General features: G+C 40.5%; 2 protein-coding genes across 5 annotated transcripts in view; one reads left to right on the forward strand and one right to left on the reverse strand.

Moving 5' to 3' along the window:
- Positions 1-139: 139 nt before the first annotated feature.
- On the forward strand, positions 140-6087 carry SRPRA (SRP receptor subunit alpha). The gene is made up of 14 exons (XM_081278938.1): positions 140-388; positions 954-1037; positions 1335-1498; positions 1700-1860; positions 2071-2230; positions 2353-2506; positions 2728-2819; positions 2922-3040; positions 3173-3259; positions 3549-3721; positions 3816-4029; positions 4444-4607; positions 4695-4793; positions 4946-6087. Exons 1-14 carry the CDS (start codon positions 272-274, stop codon positions 5072-5074), a joined length of 1917 nt encoding a protein of 638 aa, XP_081135064.1. The 5' UTR covers positions 140-271; the 3' UTR covers positions 5075-6087.
- Positions 6088-6373: 286 nt separating this feature from the next.
- Positions 6374-24544, reverse strand: part of FAM118B (family with sequence similarity 118 member B) — a 55465-nt gene continuing 37294 nt past the window's right edge. For 3 of the 4 annotated variants that reach the window (XM_081278940.1, XM_081278942.1, XM_081278941.1), the window contains 5 exons: positions 14405-14632; positions 11753-11881; positions 10261-10546; positions 7124-7183; positions 6374-6898 (listed from right to left, as the gene is read on the reverse strand). In XM_081278940.1, coding sequence (XP_081135066.1) covers positions 6885-6898; positions 7124-7183; positions 10261-10546; positions 11753-11881; positions 14405-14632 — 717 coding nt within the window. In that variant the 3' untranslated portion in view covers positions 6374-6884. The remainder of the gene's footprint in view (positions 6899-7123; positions 7184-10260; positions 10547-11752; positions 11882-14404; positions 14633-24544) is intronic. The other variant, XM_081278943.1, reaches the window with a different exon arrangement.

A 24544-nucleotide genomic window follows, 5' to 3' on the forward strand; every position in this document is an offset into this window, starting at 1 on the left:
CCTCCACGTTATAGGCAGCCACCTCCCCGTGACCACCACAGGAGCCCCGCCTATGCTCGTCCCAACCCACCATTGGCCTGTCTTGCTTATACGTCAGTCCTACGCGTCCTCGGAGGACACGGGGAGGAAACCCAGACTCTCAAAACGGAAGTGCATTAAGCCGGTTTCCGGGACCGCTGGTGTGACGTGTCCCGCGTTTGGCGCAGCAGGAAGCGGCGGCGATAGCGGCCGAGTTCCTGGTGCCGGCCCCAGCTCCTCTCCGGCTGCCGCCATGCTCGACTTCTTCACCATTTTCTCCAAGGGCGGGCTCGTGCTCTGGTGCTTCCAGGGCGTGAGCGACTCATGCACCGGGCCAGTTAACGCGTTGATTCGTTCCGTGCTGCTGCAGGTACCACCCCCGCGGGATCAGAACTCTGGTCTCTTTCTCACTGACCCCATCTATGGTCTCCCTTCAACTGTTCATCCCGCGCCTCCCTCCCCCTACTCCCGGCCACCCACCCTAAACTGGCCACTCACGGGTCACCCGGACTCTCTACCGCCCCTTCAGACTACCTCGCAACTTTGCGACAACCCCCGCCTCCAATAATGGGACTCTAAGCCGGATTTTGGCTCCTCTTAGGACTATATCCGCTCTCTCCGCTCACCAATAGCACCTTGGTTTTCTGTTATTTGGAGGCTGGGTGAAATTATGGATGAGTGTGTATACCTTTAATAAACTGTAAATGGTGCACAGCTGTTAGTAGATCTGTTTATAGATTTCCCTTCTGGTTTCCATGTGTCTTGCCTCCCCTTTCTTACTGTTGGGATTCTGGAAATGCCCCAGCATCCTCTTGCCCTCAGGACAGGTTTGACTTTGCGGGGACTTCTCATTCTTTTCCAAAGGTAATCTTGTAGGTGACCAAGTCTGTGTTCTGTGGGGATAGCCTGAACCCTGAGACATACTCTTTTTCTAGGAGCGGGGAGGTAACAACTCCTTCACCCATGAAGCCCTCACACTCAAGTATAAACTGGACAACCAGTTTGAGCTGGTGTTTGTGGTAAGTGGGGATATTTTAGAGAGACGGTGATTACATTTTGAACGTAGTCCTCATTATTAAAGAGAACTCTGATTAATTGTACCCAGTATATGTGATGAAGTAACTAAGAAAACTAGGAAAGTGAAAAGGGGAGAGGAAGCAACGTCTGGGCCAGACAGTGAGCTTGGCTGCCTCTCAGGATAGGGAAACCTGCCAGGTAGCTGAGCCTATCTCTGGAGGCCTGGGTTGGGTTGGCTTCCCTCCATTCTGGTCTGGCATGTAAGCAGATCTGTGGGCTCTGTTTTTTCCTCTAAACAGGTTGGTTTTCAGAAGATTCTAACACTGACGTATGTAGACAAATTGATAGATGATGTGCACAGGCTGTTTCGAGACAAGTACCGCACAGAGATCCAACAGCAAAGTGCTTTAAGTCTGTTGAATGGCACTTTTGATTTCCAAAATGACTTCCTGCGGCTTCTTCGGTGAGAAGGCCTCCTTTGTCCAAAATCAGCTTCTTTGCTTTGATGAGTCCCATCCTGACAGTGTTTCAAGGGTAGTAAATTGTGTGTTAAAAGCCACTTATAATTTGCTACCTAGTTTTGATTTTTGGTATGATGTCTTCTCTCTGGGTTTTATTCTCCTTCTCCATGAAGTTGAAAGATCAACCATTCTTCTCTCTTTAGCGAAGCTGAGGAGAGCAGTAAGATCCGCGCTCCCACTACCATGAAGAAATATGAAGATTCTGAAAAGGCTAAGAAACCTGTAAGATCCATGATTGAAACACGGGGGGAAAAGCCCAAGGAAAAAGCAAAGAACAGCAAAAAAAAGGGGACCAAGAAGGAAGGTAATTTTAAGCCCCTTGGACACACTGAGACATGAAAGGTGTCTTAACGTGGCATTAAGGACTGAGGTGTTCCTTTCTTTTTTCTTTGCCTCCCAGACACCCTATCATCCCCTGATGATTCCCAAGATGTTTGGTCCAAATGTCCTCTTAAAGAGGGTGGGATTTGGTCTTTTTTTTTTTTTTAATCTCCAATGAGACTTCTCCCAACAGGTTCTGATGGCCCTTTGGCTACCAGCAAAGCAGCCCCTGCAGAAAAGTCAGGTCTCTCAGTGGGGGCCGAGAATGGAGTAGAACTTTCTAAAGAGGAGCTGATACGCAGGAAGAGAGAAGAGTTCATTCAGAAGCATGGGAGGGGTATGGACAAATCCAGGTGAGCATTCTGACTGGCACTAGTTCTAAATACATGGACATTGGGGCAAGGGAGCTTGTATCTCTGGCTTGTGTTCTTTCTTGGTTCTCCACCATAACCCTTTGTTCCATGACCCTTTGCAGCAAGTCCATGAAGTCAGATGCTCCCAAAGAGAAGGGCAAAAAAGCCCCCCGGGTGTGGGAACTAGGTGGCTGTGCTAACAAGGAAGTCTTGGATTATAGCACTCCTACCACCAATGGAACTCCAGAGGCTGCCCTGTCTGAGGACATCAATTTGGTAAGAGGAAACAGACCCGCATGAAGTTCACCATTAATTAGAAATTAGGAAGAAGCAAGAGACTAGGAAGGCAATATTTGAATTTGAGTGAGGGGATGAATTATATTTGGAGCCTCCCCAGATTGGAGATAGCAGTGTTGATAGGGTAAATCCTTGGCTCTTATCCCTCAGAGCCTGTAGTGTTCCTGATCCCACCTCCTTCCTTTCCCCACATCCTCCAGATTCGAGGGACTGGGCCTGGGGGGCAGCTTCAGGACCTGGATTGCAGCAGCTCAGATGATGAAGGGGCCGCTCAAAACTCCACCAAACCTAGGTAGGGGGATTTCAGGTGGGGAGAGGTATATTTGGCTGCACAACTAATAGACCATAACTTCTGCCTGCGGCTTTATGTGTATTTGATCTCTTGTGCCTGCAGTGCTACCAAGGGAACTCTGGGTGGCATGTTTGGGATGCTGAAGGGCCTTGTGGGTTCCAAGAGCTTGAGTCGTGAAGACATGGAATCTGTGCTGGACAAGATGCGTGATCATCTCATTGGTAAGTTCTGAGGTCTGGACTGATTAATTCATGGAGTAGAGCTGGCAGGAAGCAGAACACAGTTTCTAAGTGGTGCCACAAGGATCAATCACTGTTGACACAGAACTCACACCTGTCCCCATCTCTTCGCAGCTAAGAATGTGGCTGCAGACATTGCCGTCCAGCTCTGTGAATCTGTTGCCAACAAGTTAGAAGGGAAGGTGATGGGGACATTCAGCAGTAAGTATCTCCATGTTAAAATGTGCCTGTGCTTACTGAGAGGTTAAACACACAGACCTCCATTCTTATGACTTGACAAGTTCCTTGTCTTCTAAACCTTATTATATAGCCTAGAGTTTTTAGGAAGGTAAATGAGTTAATACTTACAAAGTGCTTAGACCAGCATAGATTGAAATTCTATGACTAGATCCTAGTTTATGGTTCTGGTCTGCTAGCTCAGAAAGGTGTTGGGCATTTTTTAGTACATTCTTTGGGTCTCATGCTGAGTTCTCTACTGCTTCCTTTTCAGCGGTGACTTCCACAGTCAAGCAAGCTCTACAGGAGTCTCTGGTGCAGATTCTGCAGCCGCAGCGTCGAGTAGACATGCTCCGGGATATCATGGATGCCCAGCGTCGCCAGCGCCCTTATGTTGTCACCTTCTGTGGTGTTAATGGAGTGGGGAAGTCTACTAATCTTGCCAAGGTCAGTGCAGTTTCCCAGGCTGTCATTGATAACTTCTTTACTCTTGTTTTAGAACCATGTTCTAGGTGACAGGTTTCTTAATTCTTTTGCACAGATATCCTTCTGGCTGTTAGAGAATGGCTTCAGTGTTCTCATTGCTGCCTGTGACACATTTCGTGCTGGGGCTGTGGAGCAGCTGAGAACACATACCCGGCGTCTGACTGCCCTACATCCCCCAGAAAAGCATGGTGGCCGCACGATGGTGCAGTTGTTTGAAAAGGGCTATGGCAAGGATGCTGCTGGTATTGCCATGGAAGCCATTGCCTTTGGTAAAGTGCACAGAAAGCGTGGGCTTGTTGGGGGTTCTTTTATCCTTGGGCACTCTTGGAATTTGCCCAGAGGATCAGCCTTCTGCTATTACAGACTTCACTGCTGAGTAACAGAAAAGTCAGAATTAGTTACTTGTGGTGCTTTGCTTTAGGGTAATGTGTATAGTTGGAGATAGAGCTCATACATCCTAACCAAAGAAACTTGAATTTGCTCAGTTTTATCCGATTGCTGTCCTCTCTTTAAATGTTTTTGGTGGTGGCCAAGCATGGATATGTTCCTCAAATTACCTTGTAACTGAATCCAGAGCCTGAGTAAGTAAACAGGTCTTAACAGCCAGACTAGGACTTCTTGGGAGGAAGTTGGCAGAAGCACGAGTGACAAGTGTTTGAGTTGACCACTTTTTCTTTCTCTAGCACGTAACCAAGGCTTTGATGTGGTACTGGTGGACACGGCTGGCCGCATGCAAGACAATGCTCCCCTGATGACTGCCCTGGCCAAACTCATTACTGTCAATACGCCTGACTTGGTGCTGTTTGTGGGGGAGGCCTTAGTAGGCAATGAAGCCGTGGACCAGCTGGTGAGGGCTTGGGCCTAGTTCCCTTTACAACTTAAACTTTGGCAAATCAGATGGTTCTTATACTTCTATCATATTTTCCCTTTGCAGGTCAAATTCAATAGAGCCTTGGCTGACCATTCTATGGCTCAAACACCTCGGCTCATTGATGGCATTGTCCTTACCAAATTTGACACCATTGATGACAAGGTAAGTGTGAAAAAAATAAGACAGTGAGAAAGGAGGGAGGAATGGACTTCCTTCACAAGGGAGCTGAGGCCTTAAGGATGTTAAAAATGCTCCATTACTGAGGGTGAGTGAAAAGGGGACTTGAGTTGATTGGTTGTTCCCTTTCTCCTCAGGTGGGAGCTGCTATTTCTATGACATACATCACAAGCAAACCCATCGTCTTTGTGGGCACTGGCCAGACCTACTGTGATCTCCGCAGTCTCAATGCCAAGGCTGTGGTGGCTGCCCTCATGAAGGCTTAATGTGGCTCTTGCCTAATACCAAATTGCCGCTTTCCCCCACAAACCCCTATTCCTGTTATCAAGAATGTGCTTTAGAGTATGTGAGCAACTTGTCTTCAGTATAGTACAAAGGCAGAGTGAGGGAGCTCTAGGAGCTTGCAGCTCCTTCCAACCCCACTTCCTTGTCAGCCCAGCCTCCATCTGCAAGGAGGAGCTAATCATGTTTCATTCACTGCCCACTGACCTTCCCTTTCCCACCTTGAACCTCCCTCTTCCTACTCAGGCATCCCCTTCACTCTGCCTATAGACTCAGTCTCATTACAGCTTTGACCAATGGTTGGAAGACCCAACATAAGAACTTTGTGAACCAGTATGGTCATAGAGCCATCTGAGCCTAAGGAGCAGTTTGAGGTCCCAGCTCCATTAGGTTAAGAGACTCTTCTAGAGCCAGCTTTGGGTCTTAAACGGCACCTTCTCCTAGGATACACAGCTTTCAGGTCCCTGGTGCCATGATGACATCCACTTCACTGTGGCAGTATGTGGCCTGTTCTTAATTGCTGCTAATTCAAAATCTGATGACCCCTATACTGTATTTTCTCCAAAGCATCACCTTGGCCAGAGTGATTTGTTACAAAATGAGTGAAAGGTGAGTCCCTGCTTCCCTCAAACACAGGGAACTGAGCTGCAGTGTTGCATTGGGCTTCTCAGCCTTCTGACTCTTCCCCTAGTCCTGGAATCCATGTGTAAGCCTTGCATGTTCCCCTTCCTGGGAGAAAACCAATTATCAGAAGGGTATCCGTTGCCCCCTGCCCAGCCCAACCCTTCACCTCCTGAGCAGGTCCTGGCTTCTTTTTCATCCCTGTCTTCTACAGTGCCTGGTAGACAAGTGCTACGTTGAAGAAAACAAACCTCTTATTAAGACTTGTCCTGTAGCTTGGTATTACAGATGTGCTATTAGTGCAATAAGGTGAAGGCTGGCTGCCCAGAGAAATACATAATTTATATAAGAAAATAAATTTCATAAATAAACTGGCTCTTAGGTCTTAAAGTTATTTTATATAGGATTCCAAATTAAAATCCCAAATCACACTATCTAGTTCTGGGACTTACAGCAAGAAGGGCAATAAAGCAGGAGCTGAGGCTGCTCCTAGGAATCAGGTAAGTAAGGTGTCATCCTAGGAATATATCACCCCATCCCAAGGTGAAAGAACAGAACTTTTAAAATTTAAGTTGTGTTATAAAAATTAGGCTTCTCATAGTACCTTGGTGCAAGTTAAGAGATTTCTACGACTGTCAAAGTAGAGCCAGGGCCCTGGCAGGTAAATGAACAAGCTTTTAATACAGCTCAGTAAGTAAAATACTGTACACTGTAAAAGATCTAGAAAACTAGAACTTCAAGTCATGTTTTAAAAAAGCCATTAAGCTTAGTTGAAAAACCAATAGAGTACAAAACTGCAACAAGAGCCCCATTGACTCCATGACTTCTAACTCCCCAAGTCCTTCATGCAGGGCTATAGCCACAGTCAGTGGAGGTATCAACATTGGTCTGCTGTGTGGACGCAAGCATGTCCAGCCTTGGGTGGGTGTAGTGAGGGGGCTGCATTTGGGTCCCGTTGTTACTTAGGTGTTCTTGAACTGGAACAGGTAGCAGAATATCATGAACCAGCCAGCATAAAGGAAAAGTTGGAACATCTCCCCCCGCTACTCTGCCCCAAATTTCAACCTCTGGGTATTGGTGCTTCTGGGAGCTGTGTTGAGTTCTTCTAAATTTGCTTGTTAGATGCTGTCCACACTAGGGCCTTACAGCTTGGTGGTGATTCCTCTAGCTGGCTCATGTACTACAACCTGTGAAGAAAGAAAAAGAATGAAATGAAGTTTCACAAAACAGGTGGAAAGCGGCAGATATTTCAATGAGTCCTTACCTTAAAGGCAAGACCTAGAGAGTCTAGGAATCTTATAATAGACTAGATAGGGAATGGTAAAATTCTAGTGGAGAGGTAAATCATTCTCCAGTCTTAACTAAGTTTTATGAAACTTTTCTGACATTGTGACAAATGAGAAATAGCATACCTCTTATTTCACTGTGTGCTGCAGATGAGCCATTTAGCTGGCCTTCTCTCACCATTCCTGCTAAAGAGAAATAAGTGTCAGACTAGACTGAAATGCTAAAACTATTAATAGCAAAAAGGAAACTAAAAGGTTGGGCGTGGTGGTGCACACTTGTAATCCCAGCTATTCGGAAGGCTGAGGCAGAGGATCACAAGTTCCAAGTCAGCCTTGTCAATTTAGGGAGCCCCTGTGTCAAAAATAAAAAGGACTGGGATGTAGGTCAGTGAAAACATCACTTGTGGATTCAATCCCTGGTACCACAAGTGGAAACTGGGGAGAGAAGAACAACTAAAGGGAGCTAAGGGTACACGTATGACTAAAAATTATGGCATTTAAAAATGCAACAGAAGATGAGATAGGAGAATAAATTGGGTTGGTCTTCAGGCTGTTGCATTAAACAAGCAATGAATTTCCTTAGTGTACCAAACTGCTTGTAAATGAGACATTTACATAGAGACTTTGCCTAAGTATTTTTTTTTTAAACCAAATTTAGGCAAAATTCTGTCTGATAAATGATGGGGAGCATGTGAGTGAAAAAATTCAACCTAGTACAAGGGTAAAAACGTAGCCAATTATTCGCCACAACAGAAAATGGGTTAGATCTTGGGGCTGGGGATGTGGCTCAAGCGGTAGCACGCTCGCCTGGCATGCGTGCGGCCCGGGTTCGATCCTCAGCACCACATACCAACAAAGACGTTGTGTCCGCCGAGAACTAAAAAATAAATATTAAAAATTCTCTCTCCTCTCTCACTCTCTCTTTAAAAAAAAAAAAAAGAAAAGAAAATGGGTTAGATCTGTATTGTCATTGCCTGGTATGGTAACATTTAGCCACATATAGTTATTTAGTGTCCAAATAAATTAAAAATTCTCTATTTCAAGTGTTCAATAACTATCTGTGGCTTATGGCACTGGCACTGCACAATGAAGACTCTACGCTATGATGGCAGGAAATTCTACTGCACAGCATTGGGATAGAAAATGGTATAAGAAAGTTAGTTTGCTTGCTTATTTATTTATTTGAAGTACTGGGGGTTAAACCCAGGAGCACTCTATCACTGGGTCACATCCCTAGTCCTTTTTACTTTTTTGAGACAGTTTTCACTAAATTGCCCAGGCTGGCCTTCAACTTTAAACCTTCCTGCCTCAAGTCTCCTGAGTAGCTAGGATTACACGTGTGCCACTGTGCCCGGCTTAGGAAAAATTAAAAAACAACACACAAGGGGGGCTGGGGATATGGCTCAAGCAGTAGCGTGCTCGCCTTGTGTGTGTGTGACCCGGGTTCGATCCTCAGCACCACATACAAAGATGTTGTGTCCGCCGAAAACTAAAAAATAAATATTAAAAAATTCTCTCTCTCTCTCTTAAAAAAATAGTGGTCAAAAGTTTCAAAAAAAAAACACATAGAAGAAAATAATCAGAAATACACTATATATATATATATATATATATATCAGTGCCGTGTGTGTGTGTGTGTGTGTGTATATATATATATATATATATATATATACACACACACACACACACACACACACACACACACACACGGCACTGAAATGTAAAAATTGGTATGGGAACCCATCTTGGAAGGCAATATAGCAGTATTTATCTATTCATCTGTTAATGGGACACCTAGGTTGGTTCCATAGTTTGGCGATATTGAACTGTGCTGCTATAAATATGTATATACATGTATCAGTGTAGTATGACGACTAATTCTTTAGGATAAATACTGAGGAGTGGATAGCTGGGTCATATAGTGGTTCCAGGCTGTTTAAAATCATAGTCGCAATAGAAAATGCTAACACAAAAACAAAAAACTCATGAAAATGACCATTTAATTAAACACCAAAAGACCATTCTAAATATTCCTACACACATACACACCCCTACAATTTTCCATGAATGGGACTGACAAAGTGGCAATTATACCTGCTGTTTTCCCCTCACTGTCTGACATCACCTTAGCAGAATTTCATTTTTCTCTTTTATGGCTTCATTGTATTTCATCAATTAAATAAATGTTGGGGTATCTATATAGAGAGTTTCCTACTCATGAGGACAGGACACTTTGGTGTTTTCCAATTTTTTGCCATTACATATACAACACAGATTATGTTCTCACATGTACATGTGATGGTGCAATTATCCGATTATTTTCTTAGGATCAAAGATTTTTGCCATTTTTGATACACATTACATTCATTTTCATAAAAGCTGTGCTAGAGGCTAAGGCAGGAGGATTCCAAGTTTGAGGCCATCCTAGGCAACTTAATGAGACCTTGCCTCAAATTAAAATGAAAAAACAAAAGGGGGGGGGGCCTGGCAATTTGCACAGTGGTAAGAGTACTGAGGTTCTGGGTTCAATCTCCAGTACCACACACACACACACACAAAAAAAAAACCCACCAAACTTTACCTTCCTTTCACCACCAAACACTATACAAACACCTCAAGAAAAAATTTCTTTCCCCATACCTTTAGCCAAAACTGAGTAATCCTTCTCAGTTTTGAAATCTAAATTATTTTTTTTAAATATATTTTTTAGTTGTAGATAAGTTTTTATGTGGTGCTGGGGATCAAACCCAGGATCCCGCACATGACAGGCGAGCACTCTTAACCACTGAGCAACGACCCTAGCCCTTGAAATCTAAATTCTAATTGCATTTCATTGAGAACTAGTTCTTGTTCCTCCTACATTTATACTGAATTGCTAGAGTATGCCTTTTGTCCACATTCTTTTTTTTTTTTTAAGAGAGTGAGAGAGAGGAGAGAGAGAGAGAGAATTTTTTTTTTTTTAATATTTATTTTTTAGTTCTCGGCGGACACAACATCTTTGTTGGTATGTGGTGCTGAGGATCGAACCCGGGCCGCACACATGCCAGGCGAGCGTGCTACCGCTTGAGCCACATCCCCAGCCCCTTGTCCACATTCTTATTACCTAAATGGCATTTAAGTCTAACTTGGAGATTGATCTCCCTTTGAAGTATGATCAGATAACTGCATTCTGTATCCTGATAATGATTTTACCCATCATAAACACATAAAAGGCCAAAGGGATATTACTCTTAGACTTTTCTTAGTCTCGAAATGCTTCTTACCTGATCTACCCCTCGTGGCGATCTCAGATGTCAGTCGCTTGAAATACTCTGGAAGATCAGCATAGTCATTTCCATAGGAGATGACCTTAATTCCTTTGTCGAGCATGTTTTCTCGAAGTTTCTTGAACTCATCTACATCTCCTCTCCGAACCAGCATGAAATGTTCTAAGTCAGATTTATGCTTGACAGCTTCTAGGAAAAGGGCCTGGAAAGTGGTGTCATCCACAGTCCAGCCACAACCCAGGAAAAGAAATGACTTGTTTTCATAGAGTTTCTGAATCTCTCTCTTAAAGGGGGAAAAAAAACCATATTAATCATACCAAATACCTGATACAAGGCATGTCTAAAACAAAAAGTCAACATTTCATTACTGCTAGTTAGCAACTACAATGACCAATTAACTGAGATTCAAATTTTTTTGACTCCATTTGCCTTTTTGTTTTGTTTTGTTTTACAAACTGAACCATGGGTCCTCAACAGATTTGCTCAAAGAAGTATGACTACTTAGAATATAAACAAGGGTGTGAATGTTGTGTGTAATGTGTATATTTACAAATATACATATACACAAATTTAAAAATGTTACAAATAATTTTTTAAGAAATCACTAAATTTCAGTTGTAGATGCAGTTTTAGAAGATGTCAAGGAATAATAAATCCCTTATTATTAGAAATAGTAAATAAAATAATAATAATAATAATAAATCCCTTATTAGAAAACACATTTCCTGGATTTACTTTGGCTGTACCATGTAAGGAATCTACTACCATTCTATGTGGTCTAGTCCTAAGAATAGCCAGCACTGAGTTGGGGGCCAATGAATTCCCCTACATATCACTGGCCAGGAAGAACTTCTGGTTTAAACATGTACATGTGACCAAGTCCAAAACTTACACCCTAAAAGATCAATAAACAAAAGAAAACCTCCATTTTATCATCCTAGCCAAAATTTTTCAATTTTTTTCCATCAAGAAGTTTAAATGTAAGTGGGTATACTTAATTCAATTTAGGCCATTTCTGTTTTAACAAAAAGCTCTTTGGATTGTATGCTCTAATAGCGACTAGTATGTAAAAAGTTCCCTAAATTATTTTTGGCCCAGTTGTTAATAAATCAAACAATGAAGAAAGGTATCAGTGTATTCTTTGTATATAAGGATGATGCCAATGATGAAAGCACCATCTGCTGGCTGTTTATCAAGTACAAATGAAGAGTCTGTCCTGATCTGAAGGAAAGTTCTCCATTTCCCAGGATGGCTTGCACACTCAAAAGCTAAAAGGCATATGAAAGATGTCTGACCTTTCAGCTTTTTTTTGTGGTGCTGGGTATTGAACACAGGGCCTTGCACATGTGAGGCAAGTACTCTATCAACTGAGCTATATCCCCAGCCCCCAGCTTTTGATTAATGAAAATGTTCCCCCTTTAAGACCTATACCATATTTAGAGAGGCTCCCAGGAGAGTTCCTGAGTTCAGCAAGATCAGCACCACTCACCATAACTTCAGTGTTCCTGAGCACATTCTGATATCCAGCTGGATGAAGGACAATGCCACTAGGGTTGGTGTAGACCCCATGGATGTGTAGCACACTTAGCTTCCGCTTCTCCTGAGCCCACTCAAGGACCTGCACAACACAGAGACAGCTCATCTATGTGGCAAAATGGCACCTGCTTGAAGGTCACAATGGGCAAGAGGCTGTTTTGAGGAAAGGACTTCTGGCATAACCTTCCAGCTTCATGGTATCACAGGACAAGAATGCAAAACCTGATGTGGACTGTTTCCATTTCAAGTGTAACTGTCAAGAAGGGATGGCAGGAAGTCTGCTGATTTCTCTTAGAAAGTAATAATCAGAAGTCAGAATTCATTTGTCATAATTTATAGAAATAACAGGGCCTTTCTACCAGTGACAAACATGAGAGCGACAGAGAAATGCTGCACTGATGGGCCCAAGAAATCAACCAGGCCCTTGTGTAGTCCCTGCTTGTGATAACTCTAGTGTGGCTTACGTTAGCTACTGGGACAACAGCAAACATGACACAAACAGAGGCTTGTAAAGTACTGGCACAACTAGTCCTATTTTTCTCTTTGTCACTTATATACCATGCAGTCCAGATTGACAACCAGATAAATGCAGCTAAGCCACAAAACCAGCTGAAGAACTACCCGACTGGTTATTGACTATTAATAAACTGTTTGCTATTTTAAGTCTCAAAGTTTCAGGGTAGTTTCTTGCAAAACAATACAGAAGTACTAAAAGAAGGAATGCCTCTCAAGGCAACTGATGAAATTAGGAAGAAAATACCAAGACTGACAGTAAATAACTTTAGTTTTGGAAAGGCCCTTATGCTTCTGATGCCCATGAATAACTGACTGCCCTCTTTGAAGATTATATCAGAAATGGTAGACAAACTGTTCCAGACACTAATTTTTGAATTTAATATAATCATTTAATTCAAGAAATACTTATTCAGCATCTACTAAGTGCCAGGTACTGAGTCATGAAGGGAAGAAAGGCTGACACATACCTGTCCAAATGGAGTTGCTATTCCTACGAAATAAACAGAAAACATAAAGAACATCCAAGGTAAAAACTACAAGTTACAGTCAGTACTATAAAGGAAATGGGCAAGGGAATGGACCTAAAATAATGTACAATTTAAAGACGATGATCAGAAATGGTTTCTCTGGGGAAGTAACTTAGTTGAGACTTATGGATGAAGGAGGAGCTGGCTATACAAAGCATGGGGGCATAGGAGGAAAACGTTCCAGTCATAGAAGAACAGTTTCCATTGCACCATTTCTCTAAATTCAGCTTCATTCTATTCTTCTTTTTTTTTTTTTTTCCCTGCCGGGGGTTGTGATTCCAGGGGTGTTTTACCACTGAGCTATTTCCCCAGTCCTTTTTATTTTTTGTTTTGAGATAAGATCTCACCAAGTTGCTGAGGCTGGCCTCCAACTTATGATCCTCCTGCCTCAGCTTCCTGAGTTGCCTGGGATTACAGTCATGCACTACCACACCCAGCTTGATTCCCTCTTAAATCCTAGCTTCCAGTCAGCAAAACCACAAGAGTGGTGTTAGAGCTACTACTCTGGAGAGGCAGCACAGGGGCAATGGATACCAATGGGTGAACTGCTGGCCTATTGATTATACTTAGCTGGGTTCTAAGGTGGCCACAAAGGTAGGTTCCTGAAGAAAACAAAGCATTGAAGAAAAATTACAAAAACCATACAGGAGGACAAATGAGACTTTAAGCACTTATTCTGTTATTGCTGACAAAGATCAACATCCTTAATTAAGTATTATGATAGATGGTTTAGGTATGGTATAGATTACATTAAAAAGACACTTGCTGCTGGGCGCAGTGGCTCAGGCACAAGGATCGTGAGTTCAAAGCCAGCTTCAGTAATGGTGTGGGGCTAAGCAACTGAGTGAGACCCTGTCTCTAAATAAAATAGCACTGAGGATGTGGCTCAGTGGTTGAGTGCCTCAGAGTTCAATCCCTGGTACAAAAAAAAAAAGACACCTGCTTAGCCTGGTGTGGTGGAGCACACTTGTAATGTCATCTACTCAGGATGGCTAAAGCAGTATAACAAGTTCAAGGCCAGCCTTGGCAATTTATGCAAGACCCTCTCTCAAAATACAAATTTTTAAAAAATGCTGGGGATATAGCTCAGTGGCAGAACACTTGCAAGCATGCGCAAGGCCTGGGTTCAACCCCAGAACCCTAGACATCTCCAAAGACAGTTTAATGTTTCCACGGAAATGTTGGAACCTCAACTTTCAAGCTATCACCTGGCCTGAAAAATGTTCTTCCAATCATCATAAAGTAGTTTAGACACCATAAACAATGTATCCTAAGAGAGAACTATGAATAAATATTACATTTGAAACCATCAGGTGCTAAAGAGATCTCACAGTTCAAAGAAGTTCCTCTAATCTTGCTTTTGAAATTGGGCAAAACTGTCAAAACTCATAACTGAACACTTTAAAGATCTGTGCATTTTACTATATATTATCTCAAAAACAAAAAAACTCCAAAAGCACAAGTAAGGATAAAGATCTTCCTTTCTCACTCTGCATAAACACCAATATTCTGATCAGGAAGCAGCAATTCTCATGAATTCTCAAAACACTTATACTTTTTACCTTTTTTTCATCAGTAAGGTCAAGGGATTCAAGTTGTTTTCCTTGGTCTGCTGCATATAGTTCTAGGAGATTATCAAAATTTGTAGTTAAAACTAGGGCTCCATTTTCCATCAGGTGGAGAACTGATTGAAGTAGCTGTTTTCCAGAATCTTCCATCTTTGACTCCAAGTCATCAAATACTTCATATAAACAGTCTTTGAAAAATGTGGATCGAACATTACTGGTACGCTGGGGAGAGATTTGAAACCAGAAATTAATTCAAGGCGTTCTGGTAGGTTGCTTCTTTTAAAGTAATAAGAAATTTATTAAGAACTTTTTGTACTTAAACAATTTCTCTTGTATGGTTGTACTTAGGGAAATGGGGTGATGATATAAGCCAAGCAGAATGTCTGGCATGTAGCAAGTGATCAAAACTATTATATCTTATGCAAATAAACATAAGTGCTGTAAAACAGACATTTTTCAGAAGGAAGAAAATAGGGAGCTAAAGTTGTGGCTCAGCAGTAGAGTGCTCATCTAGCATGTGCGAGGCACTGGGTTCAATCCTCAGCACCACATAAAAATAAATAAATGTCCAACTGCAACTAAAAAATGTATTTAAAAAAAGGATGAAAATAGGTATACTGAGAGATGAGTATTTTTTAAATTTTGCTCTAACCAGTTACACATGACAGCTGAATGCATTTTGACACATAATACATAAATGGAGTATAGCTTCTCATTCTTATGATTATACATGATATAGAATTATACTGGTCATATAATCATATACATACATAAGGTCTGTTCATTCTACTATTCTTGTCCAGTTCATTCTACTATTCTTTGTACCCTCGTGCTCCCTCCCTTCCCCTCTCTCTATTTTTCCCTTGCCACACCCCTCCCATTGTGAATAGCATCCAAATATCAGAGCAAATATTTGGCCGTTGGTTCTTTGGGATTGGCTTATTTCGCTCAGCATATTCTCTAGCTCTATCCATTTATCAGCCAGTGCCATAATTTCATTCTTCTTTAAGGCTGAATAATATTCTATTGTGTGTGTGTATTTTTTATATATATATATATATATATATATATATATATATATAAATCTCACATTTTCTTTATGCATTCAACTGTTGAAGGGCACCTAGGTTGATTCCATAGTTTAGCTATTGTGAATGGAGCTGCTACAAACATTGATGTGGCTGTGTCACTGTAGTATACTGATTTTAAAGTCCTTTGGGTATAAACTGAGGAGTGGGATTACTGAGTCAAATGGTGGTTCCATTCCAGGTTTTCTGAGGAATCTCCACACTGCTTTCCAGAGTGGTTACACCAATTTGCAGTCCCACCAGCAAAGTATAAATACACTCTTCCCCACAGAGAGATGAGAATTTAACATCAGGATTAAAGGAGAACAGAGGAGAAAGCACAGTTCCAACCACCCTCTAATTAGGTCTCAGACAGGAAGGTGATGCTCTGTTAAACTTCCCTTACCTACAGAATAACCTCTAAAAGATATAACTAAAATGTGTTTAGTATTCTTTTTCCTAATCCTAGGTATTCTTTATGGCTGCTTATGAAGTTAGAAAAAACATTTAACATCTCTCTCCCTGTTTTTTTTTTCCCCCTGGCCTAACTCAGCAATCTGTTCACAGATTTATTATGAAGAATACCTAGGCCAAGTGAGGTGGTGCAAGCCTGTAATCCCATTGGCTTGAGAGGCTGAGGCAGGAGGATAAGGAGTTCAAAGCCAGCCTAAGAAAAAATAACACTAAGTAACTCAGTGAGACCCTGTCTCTAAAGAAAATACAAAATAGGGCTGGGGATGTGGCTCAGTGGTTGGGTAGCCCTGAGTTTAATCACTGGTATCTCCCCTCAGAAAAAAAAAAAAAAAAAAAACTAGTATATTTTAAAATTAGTATTAAAAAAAACTTAATGAAATTTTACAACTAAAAATTGTAATTTGCAATTGTTAAGATTAAACAGCTGGAAGCCAGGCATAGTGGTGCACACCTGTAATCCCAGTGGCACAGGAGACACTAAACAACTCAGTGAGACTCTGTCTCTAAATAAAAAATAGAAAATGGGGCTGGGGGTGTGACTCAGTGGTTGAGTGCCCCTGAGTTCAATCCCTAGTACCCTGTGGCTCCCCTCCCTGCCAAAAAAGATTAAACAGCTGGATATAGTGATGCATGCCTGAAATCCCAGAGACTTGGGAGGCTAAGGCGGGAAAATTGCAAGTTTTGAGGCTGGCCTGTTCAACTGGCGAGCCCCTGTATCAAAATAAAGAACAAAAAGGACTGGAAATATACTCCAGTGGTAAAGCATCCGTGGGTTAAATCTCCAATACCACAGAAAACAAATAAACAAAGAACATCAAGCACTAATCAATTTAAAATAGACTGTTTCTTAACATATGGTATAAATAAATAATTGCTTTTGGAGCTTTACTTGTAAATACATCATGTGCTACATAAAGAGGTTCTGGTGAGTGATGGACCATATCCTACAACACCACATTGTCCCATTTGATAGTTTCACTTAGTGATGTCATAGCCATCTTAGTTTTTGTAAGCACACTCTGCGATGTTTGTACAATAATGAAATAGCCTAAGGATGTGTTTCTCAGATGTATCCCATCACTAGGCCATGCATAACTGTATCTCTGAGTACTAATGAGGAACTAGAACACAAACTTCAGGTGGGAGCTGGCTTTATAGCTTAAAGGAACAAAGTGACCCCTAGGAGAAAAGGAATTTGAAATGAGAAAGTAACTATGTATGTGTTGAATCAAATATCTGATCCCTAGTCTGTTCCTGAAAGACCATTCCATTAGGTAATACTGAACCAAGAATGAGTGAGTTTTTGAGATGGGGTCTTGCCCTGTTGCCTAGGCTGGCTTTCAACTCCTGGGTTCAAGTGGATCTCCTGATTTTGTCTCCTGAGAAGGTGGGACTACAGGTGCAAACCACCATGACTACCTCAAGAATTAATTCTTAAAGGTTCTGATATTTCCCATTTAAACTACAGTCAATTGCACTTGGCTGCAAGAGAGAGAGATTAGCTCCTAATGCTTTCCCTCAAAGTTGTCCTGCTACCCTTCCTGGTTTCCTCTGTGTATCTTTCTCATACAGCAATGCTCAGAGCTGTGTCCATGGAACCACCTAAGCAGATTCATATAACACATTTCAATTAGCTAAACTCTTTCCCTAATTTGGAGGAAGTATCTAATAAAATTATCAATTATTTAATCATACCTACCAAAGAAATGTTAACTACAAATGGTAGCTTCACAACAAAGCATGAGAACACTGAGGTGAGATAATGCCTCTGCTTGGTGGGGATGCAACTCTAATTTAATTGGTTTCCGTCAACCAATGTTCCAAGCTGCATCCACCAGAACACAGGCTTCTTGCTATACCCTGCTGTCACTAGGTTCAGAGATTCTTTTCTAGTGCTAAACAGATAGAATGATTCATACCTTATATGGCTAAGAATGTGGGTCATGGTCTTCATAAATTAACAGCACATAGGCAACCAACTGTGGACTCACTAACATAATAGATTTGTCATAAAAAAATACAGTGTTCTTTTAATATCTATCAAACTTATAAACTCATTTACCCTTACATCTTGCAATCCCATTTTTGGGAAGGTATTCCACAGATAAAACTGCAAAAAATATAAAAAAAATGATATATTCAAGGTTAACATTGTTCTGTTTCATAACAGCAAAAGACTGTAAACAAACCAAATACTCATATAGGAAACTGGTATGGTCCAGTACACACGTTACAATTTGAATGTCCCCAAAGGCCCAAGTATTAAAGGTCTGGTCCACAGAATGATGCTATTAGGAAGTTGTAGAACCTTGTGGGAGGTCCTTAAACCACTGATGTGTGCCCCTGAAGGGGACTGAGAGACCCTGGACCCTTCTAGTTTTTTTTTTTTTCCTTCCTTCTTGGCTCATGATATCAGTAGTTTTGCTGTCATGATGTGCTACCTTACCACAGACCCAAAGCAATGGGGACAAGCAATCATGGACTAAAATCTCTAAACTTTGAGCTTTTTACTTTAAAAGTTAATTACGGCAACTATTTCGTTATAGTGTTAGAAAGCTAACACACCACATATAAGTCAATGGCACAGAAATATCTCCAGGACACACTATTAGGTAGAACAGGCTGCAAGACAGTATGCCCAGAAAGCTATGTTTTTGTTTTTGGTTTTTTTTTTTTTTTTTTAAAGAGAGAGAGTGAGAGAGAGAGGGGGACACACAGAGAGAGAGAGAGAGAGAGAGGGGGGACACAGAGAGAGAGAGAGAGAGAGAGAGAGAGAGAGAGAGAGAGAGAATTTTAATATTTTATTTATTTTTTCTTAGTTCTCGGCAGACACAACATCTTTGTTGGTATGTGGTGCTGAGGATCGAACCCGGGCCGCACGCACGCCAGGCGAGCACGCTACCGCTTGAGCCACATCCCCAGCCCAGAAAGCTATGTTTTGAATTGGAAGATGGAGGTTGTAAGGGAAGAAATATTTATAGATCTGCTTTGTTATGGCTTAGATATGAGGTGTTTTCCCAAAAGCTCATGTGTGAGACAATAAGAAAGTTCAGAGGTGAAACAATCGGGTTATTAGAGTCTTAACCTAATCAGTGCATTAATACTGACAGGGATTAACTGGGTGGTAACTGTAGGCAGATAGGGCGTGGCTAAAGGAGGTGGGTCACTGAGGTTGTGCCTTTGGGCACAATTTATATATTTTGTCCATGGTGAGGGGAGCTCTGTCTTTCATTCTGTTTCCTGGTACTATGCCCTGAACTGCTTTCCTCCTCCACACCCTTTCACCATGACGTTCTGCCTCATCTCAGGCCTAGATCAAGGGAGTCAGCCATCAATGAACTGACACCTCTGAAGCTGTGAGTCCCAAATAAACTTTTCCTCTAAAATTGTTCTTGTTACATCTTTTGGTCACAGAAGTAAAAAAGCTAAAACATGCTTCCATCTGCAAAAAGAAACACTGGAAAGATACATAAAAAACATTAGTGGTGACTTGTGTCAGGTGGGTTAGCAAAGAGAAGGGAGATAAACGTAAGAATGGGAGAAGAATGTTTCAATATCTGCAAAACTATTTATAACCTTTTGATTTCTGCAAAGTGTACAAATAATATCTATTCAAAAAAGCAAAATTAAGTTGCAAATTCAATAAAGAGTACAGTGACTTCCTTCTTGTTGCTATTAAGAACTTCCTTGTTGTATTTTATTATAGTTTCATTTTGTACCCTGACTCATACACACACAATGATACATAATATATTTTAACATCAGTCAAATTATCATGCACACAGATAAAAAGTCATGGGTATAGAATATATTTTCTTGATTCTAAGAAAAGATATTCAAAAGGTAAAAACTTGGAAATATATTTCTTGAATCACTTATTTTTAGCTCAATATCTTTTAGTCCTATTTATGTAAGTTATTCAATCTTGTATATCAAGTAAGAAGGAAAGGGGCTTTGGTAGCTGCATTGATTTCCTCAGATTTGAAATGAAACTTTCACTTAGGCCAAGTGATCCTAGAACTAAATTTCCCACTAGTGGCCTCTGTAACTAAAAACAATGGAATGAAAAACAAAACAGGGAGGTTTAGAAGTCAAAAGGAAATGTCCAATTCCCACACAACTTAAAAGCCTTTCCCCCTTCATTTAAAACAGTGAACTGAATCCAATGTTGCTTCACTTCCTTCTACCCTGTAACTCTGATTTTTTGAAACCTGTAATAAAAACAAAACAACAACAGTAACAACAAAAATTCCTCTTTTCTCCCAAGGTTGTTATGAAAAAGGGTGGCTAGTTCAGCTTACAATCTACTCCTTAAATGTTACTAAGTGTCACTTAATTCTTCACAAAACCATATGATGTAATTAATATCCCAGTGGGTTTTTGTTTGTTTTTGCAGTGCTGGTAATCCAACCCAGGGCTTCTATCACTGATCTCATCCCTAACCCCTATCCCAGGCTTATATATCTGCAAACAAATGAACAGAGGTTAAAGGACTTTCCCAGGGTTCCATATGCACTGAAATGTAGGGTCTTTCTGATTTTGGAATCCAGACTCTTTGCCTTGAATCCATAATATTAAAATGGATCCTCATTATATTAAAATGGATCAGTATGTGGGCCAAATAATCCTGCTGTATTATAGTTGATTTTTCCGATTTGGCTTTTAAAAAATATGGACATTTCCAAACATACACAAAAGCAAAAAGAGCATAACTCCCCTCCCCCCATGTAACCATCACCCAATATCACACAGAACCAATCCTGTTTAGGTTTAACCTAAACTCCCCTCTACTATGCCTTCTTTCCTCTTCACTGAATTTTTAGGAGTCAATTCCCAGGCATCATATAATTTCATTCACAGATACTTTACATTCCCTAAAACAAAAAGACCTTCCTTAATATACAAGTTGAAAACATAACTACAATACCAGTATCACAACTATAAAAGTATTGATTCCCTAGTATCAAGTACTTTAGTAGTATTCAAATTTCCCCAAGTTCCTCATTTTTAAAAAAGTCATTAAGTTGCTTGTATTTTTTCTTACATATGTAGGGTTTCACAAAATTTGGCCCACAGACTTGACCCCACAGACTCCTGGGGGATAAGCAGTTATTATTTTCATAATAATGTTATCATAATTATGTCTTATAAACTGTGTTGAAATTTTTATTGATGGTTCAAGAACAATGGTGGGCAAAATGCTGGTACCTTAAACAAGGTGGTGAAGCTCAACTGTGACAGTAATGATTGTGCGCTTCACTTCCATTAAAAGAAGTGGGGCGGGGGGAGGCTGTTTCACCTAACATTGGCCTTCTCAAAGCAGTAAAAACTGTTAACTGCATTAAATCTTTACCCTTGAGTACATGATCTTTCACTATGCTGTGTGAAGAAACAGGAAATAGTCGGGCATGGTGGTGCCCACCTTTAATCCCAGACATTCAGGAGGCTGAGGCAGGAGGATGGCAAACTTGAGACCAGCAACAGCAATTTAGTGAGACCCTGGGAGGTGGGGGTAAGGGTGTAGCTCAATGGTCAAGTGTCCTTGAGTTAAATCCTCACTACTATCAAAAAATAAAAGCACTTCTGCAACATACTGGAATATGAAAGCTGAATTGAGGGAAAACATTTGAGAGCAATTATTTTAGTTTTAAGCTGATTTTGCCACCCTTTTCCTCACACACTATTTTTACTTGAAAGAATGACTGACAAACTTTTGTTCAATAGATACCCGTATTCTCAAGCATGTTCTCAAAAATGAAGTGAGCCTGTCCTTTTGAGGAAAACAACTGATGACTGCTGCCACTGTTGCCAATGGTAATATCTGAGCTTTCAAGCAAAAGTTGGAATTTTAGAAAATTTTCAACTCCCACAGTGAGCTTTCACAGCAACCAAATGTTCTTCTGATGAGCTGGTGATAATATTCATGAATGTAATTCTTTTTGATTGCATAACGAAGTCTGTCAACATCTGGAAGATAATGCATAACTCAGCAAGCCATTATTTTCCAAAAAATGACCAATGTAAGATGTTATACAATCACACATGATAAGATTTATTCCAATTGCAAAACAGAAAAATAAGATATTTTTTTTTAGTTGTAGTTGCACACAATACCTTTATTTTGTTTTTATGTGGTGCTGAGGATCGAACCCAGCACCCGCACATGCTATGTGAGTGCTCTACTGCTGAGCCACAACCCCAGCCCCCATGACAAATAGATTTTAATACAACAGAATAGGAAAAGTTTCACTGATACTGCTATTAAAATGAAGGAATCCATCACTGAGTTTTCCATATAGTATCAACAAAGAATATCCACAATTATCTGAAAAGATTATTAAAAGAGTACTCTCTTTTCCAACCATGTATCTGTCTGAGATTAAATTTTCTTCATATGTTTAAACCAAAACAACATAACTATAGTAACTACAGAAAACAGACATGAGAATTAATGTATTCTATCAAGTCAGATAGTAAAGAGATTGGCAAAAATGTGAAACAATAGTACTCTTCTTTTTTTTTTTTTAAAGAGAGAGTGAAAGGAGAGAGAGAGAGAGAGAGAGAGAGAGAGAGAGAGAATTTTTAATATTTATTTTTAGTTCTCGGTGGACACAACATCTTTGTTGGTATGTGGTGCTGAGGATTGAACCCAGGCGGCACGCATGCCAGACGAGCGCGCTACCGCCTGAGCCACATTCCCAGCCCCCACATAATTATTTTTAATAAAATATTATTTATGTTAACATGTAGTGGGGTACTATTTTTAAATAAATTAATATTTAAAATTTTTATTTTGATTTTTAACAGTGACTGTTGATAGATCTGACCTATATAAACAAAAATTATTTGAATCCTCAGTAATTTTTTAAACTTTTTTTTTTTTTTTTGGAGTGGTACTGGGGATTGAACTCAGGGGCACTCTGACCACAGTGGTAGAGTGCCCCCGAGTTCAATCCCCAGCCCTATTTTGTATTTTCTTTAGAGACAGGGTCTCAATGAGTTGCTTTAGCACCTTGCTTTTATTGGAGCTGACTTTGAACTCATGATCCTCCTGCCTCAGCCTCCCAAGTTGCTGGGTTTATAGGCATACACCACTGCGCCCAGCTGGTATGTAGCTTTTTAAAGATGTCTTTTGTCTGGTTTTGGTTAGCAGGATAGAATTTACCTTGTAAAATGAGTTGGAAGTGTTTCCTACTATTCTAATTTTTGAAGTGACTTGGGAATAATTTTTAAATTAAAGAAATTTAAAATATTAGTACCTCCAACTAAAATATTTGCATAAAGGCTGCTGTTTTTATTTTTGTGACAGAGTTCACATTACATAAAATTTACTCTTTTAAAGCGAGCAATTCAGCTTTTTTTAGCATATTCACAAGACACAACCACTATTATCTAATTCTAGAACATTTTTTATCAACCCAAAAGGAAACCTTGTACTCATTAGCATTTACTTTTTTTTTTTTGGTACCACGGATTGAACCCAGAGGTACTTTACCACTGAGCCATATCCCCAACAACTTTCTGTTTTTCATTTTGACATAGGAATTACTGAGGTTGGCTTTGAACTTGTGATCCTCTTGTCTCAGCTTCCTGCATGGTTGAGACTACAGGCATGTCCCACCATACCCAGGCAGCATTTTTCTCCTCTCCTACCCTTGCAACCATTTATCTACTTTCTATCTCTATGCACCTACTTATTCTGGACATTTTATGTGAATGGATTGTACAATGTGTCCCCTGTCTGGCTCTTTCACTTATGTTTTCAATGTTCCTCCATGCTATGGAATGTATCAGTACTTCATCTGTTTTCATAGCTAAATAAATGTGGCTGGATCACATTTTATCCATCTATTCTTGCATTAATGGACACCTGAATTGTTGCCATTTTTTGGCTATTTTGAAAAATGCTGTTATAAACATTGTGTGTAGTGCTTGCATAAATGTGCTTTCAATTCTCTTAACACCTAAAAGTGGAATTGCTAACTGATAGAGTAATGGTTTAACTTTTTAAGGGCTTATCAAATTATTTTCAAAATGGCTACACCATTTTACACTCCAAGCTCCCCAAAACAAGTATGAGGGTTCCAATTTCTCTGCAACATTTGTTACTATCTTTTTAAAACTAACCATCCTATGTGGGGAAAAAGGCACACTCATACATTGCTGATGGGACTACAAAATGGTGCAGCCTATATGGAAAGCTCGGAATGAAATGTAACCACCATTTGACCCAGCTATCTCACTCCTTGGTCTATACTCAGAGAACTTAAAAACAGCATACTACAGGGACACAGCTCCATCAATGTTTATAGCAGCACAATTCACAACAGCTAAACTATGGAACCAACCCAGATGTCCTTCAGTAGATGAATGGATAAAGAAAATATGCACAATGGAATATTACTCAGCAATAATAAAACAGAATAAAAATCATGGCATTTGAAGGTAAATGGATGAAGTTGGAGAATACAATGCTAAGTGAAGTTAGTCAATCCCCCAAAACCAAATGCCGAATGTGTTCTCTGATATAAGGAGGCTGATTCATAGTGGGGTTGGGAGGGAGAGCATGGGAGGATTAGACAAACTATCTAGG

This window comes from Spermophilus citellus (assembly GCF_964194105.1).
Source record: "Spermophilus citellus genome assembly, chromosome: 2".
Taxonomy (NCBI): Eukaryota; Metazoa; Chordata; class Mammalia; order Rodentia; family Sciuridae; genus Spermophilus; species Spermophilus citellus.

What these genes read in the sequence shown, in the direction of transcription:
- SRPRA (XM_081278938.1), top strand. Translation starts at nt 272, where the DNA reads ATGCTCGACTTCTTCACCATTTTCTCCAAGGGCGGGCTCGTGCTCTGG. An exon ending in CAAAACTCCACCAAACCTAG is followed by an intron (nt 2,820 to 2,921) that starts GTAGGGGGATTT and finishes TTGTGCCTGCAG; the next exon opens with TGCTACCAAGGGAACTCTGG. An exon ending in CATGGAAGCCATTGCCTTTG is followed by an intron (nt 4,030 to 4,443) that starts GTAAAGTGCACA and finishes TTCTTTCTCTAG; the next exon opens with CACGTAACCAAGGCTTTGAT.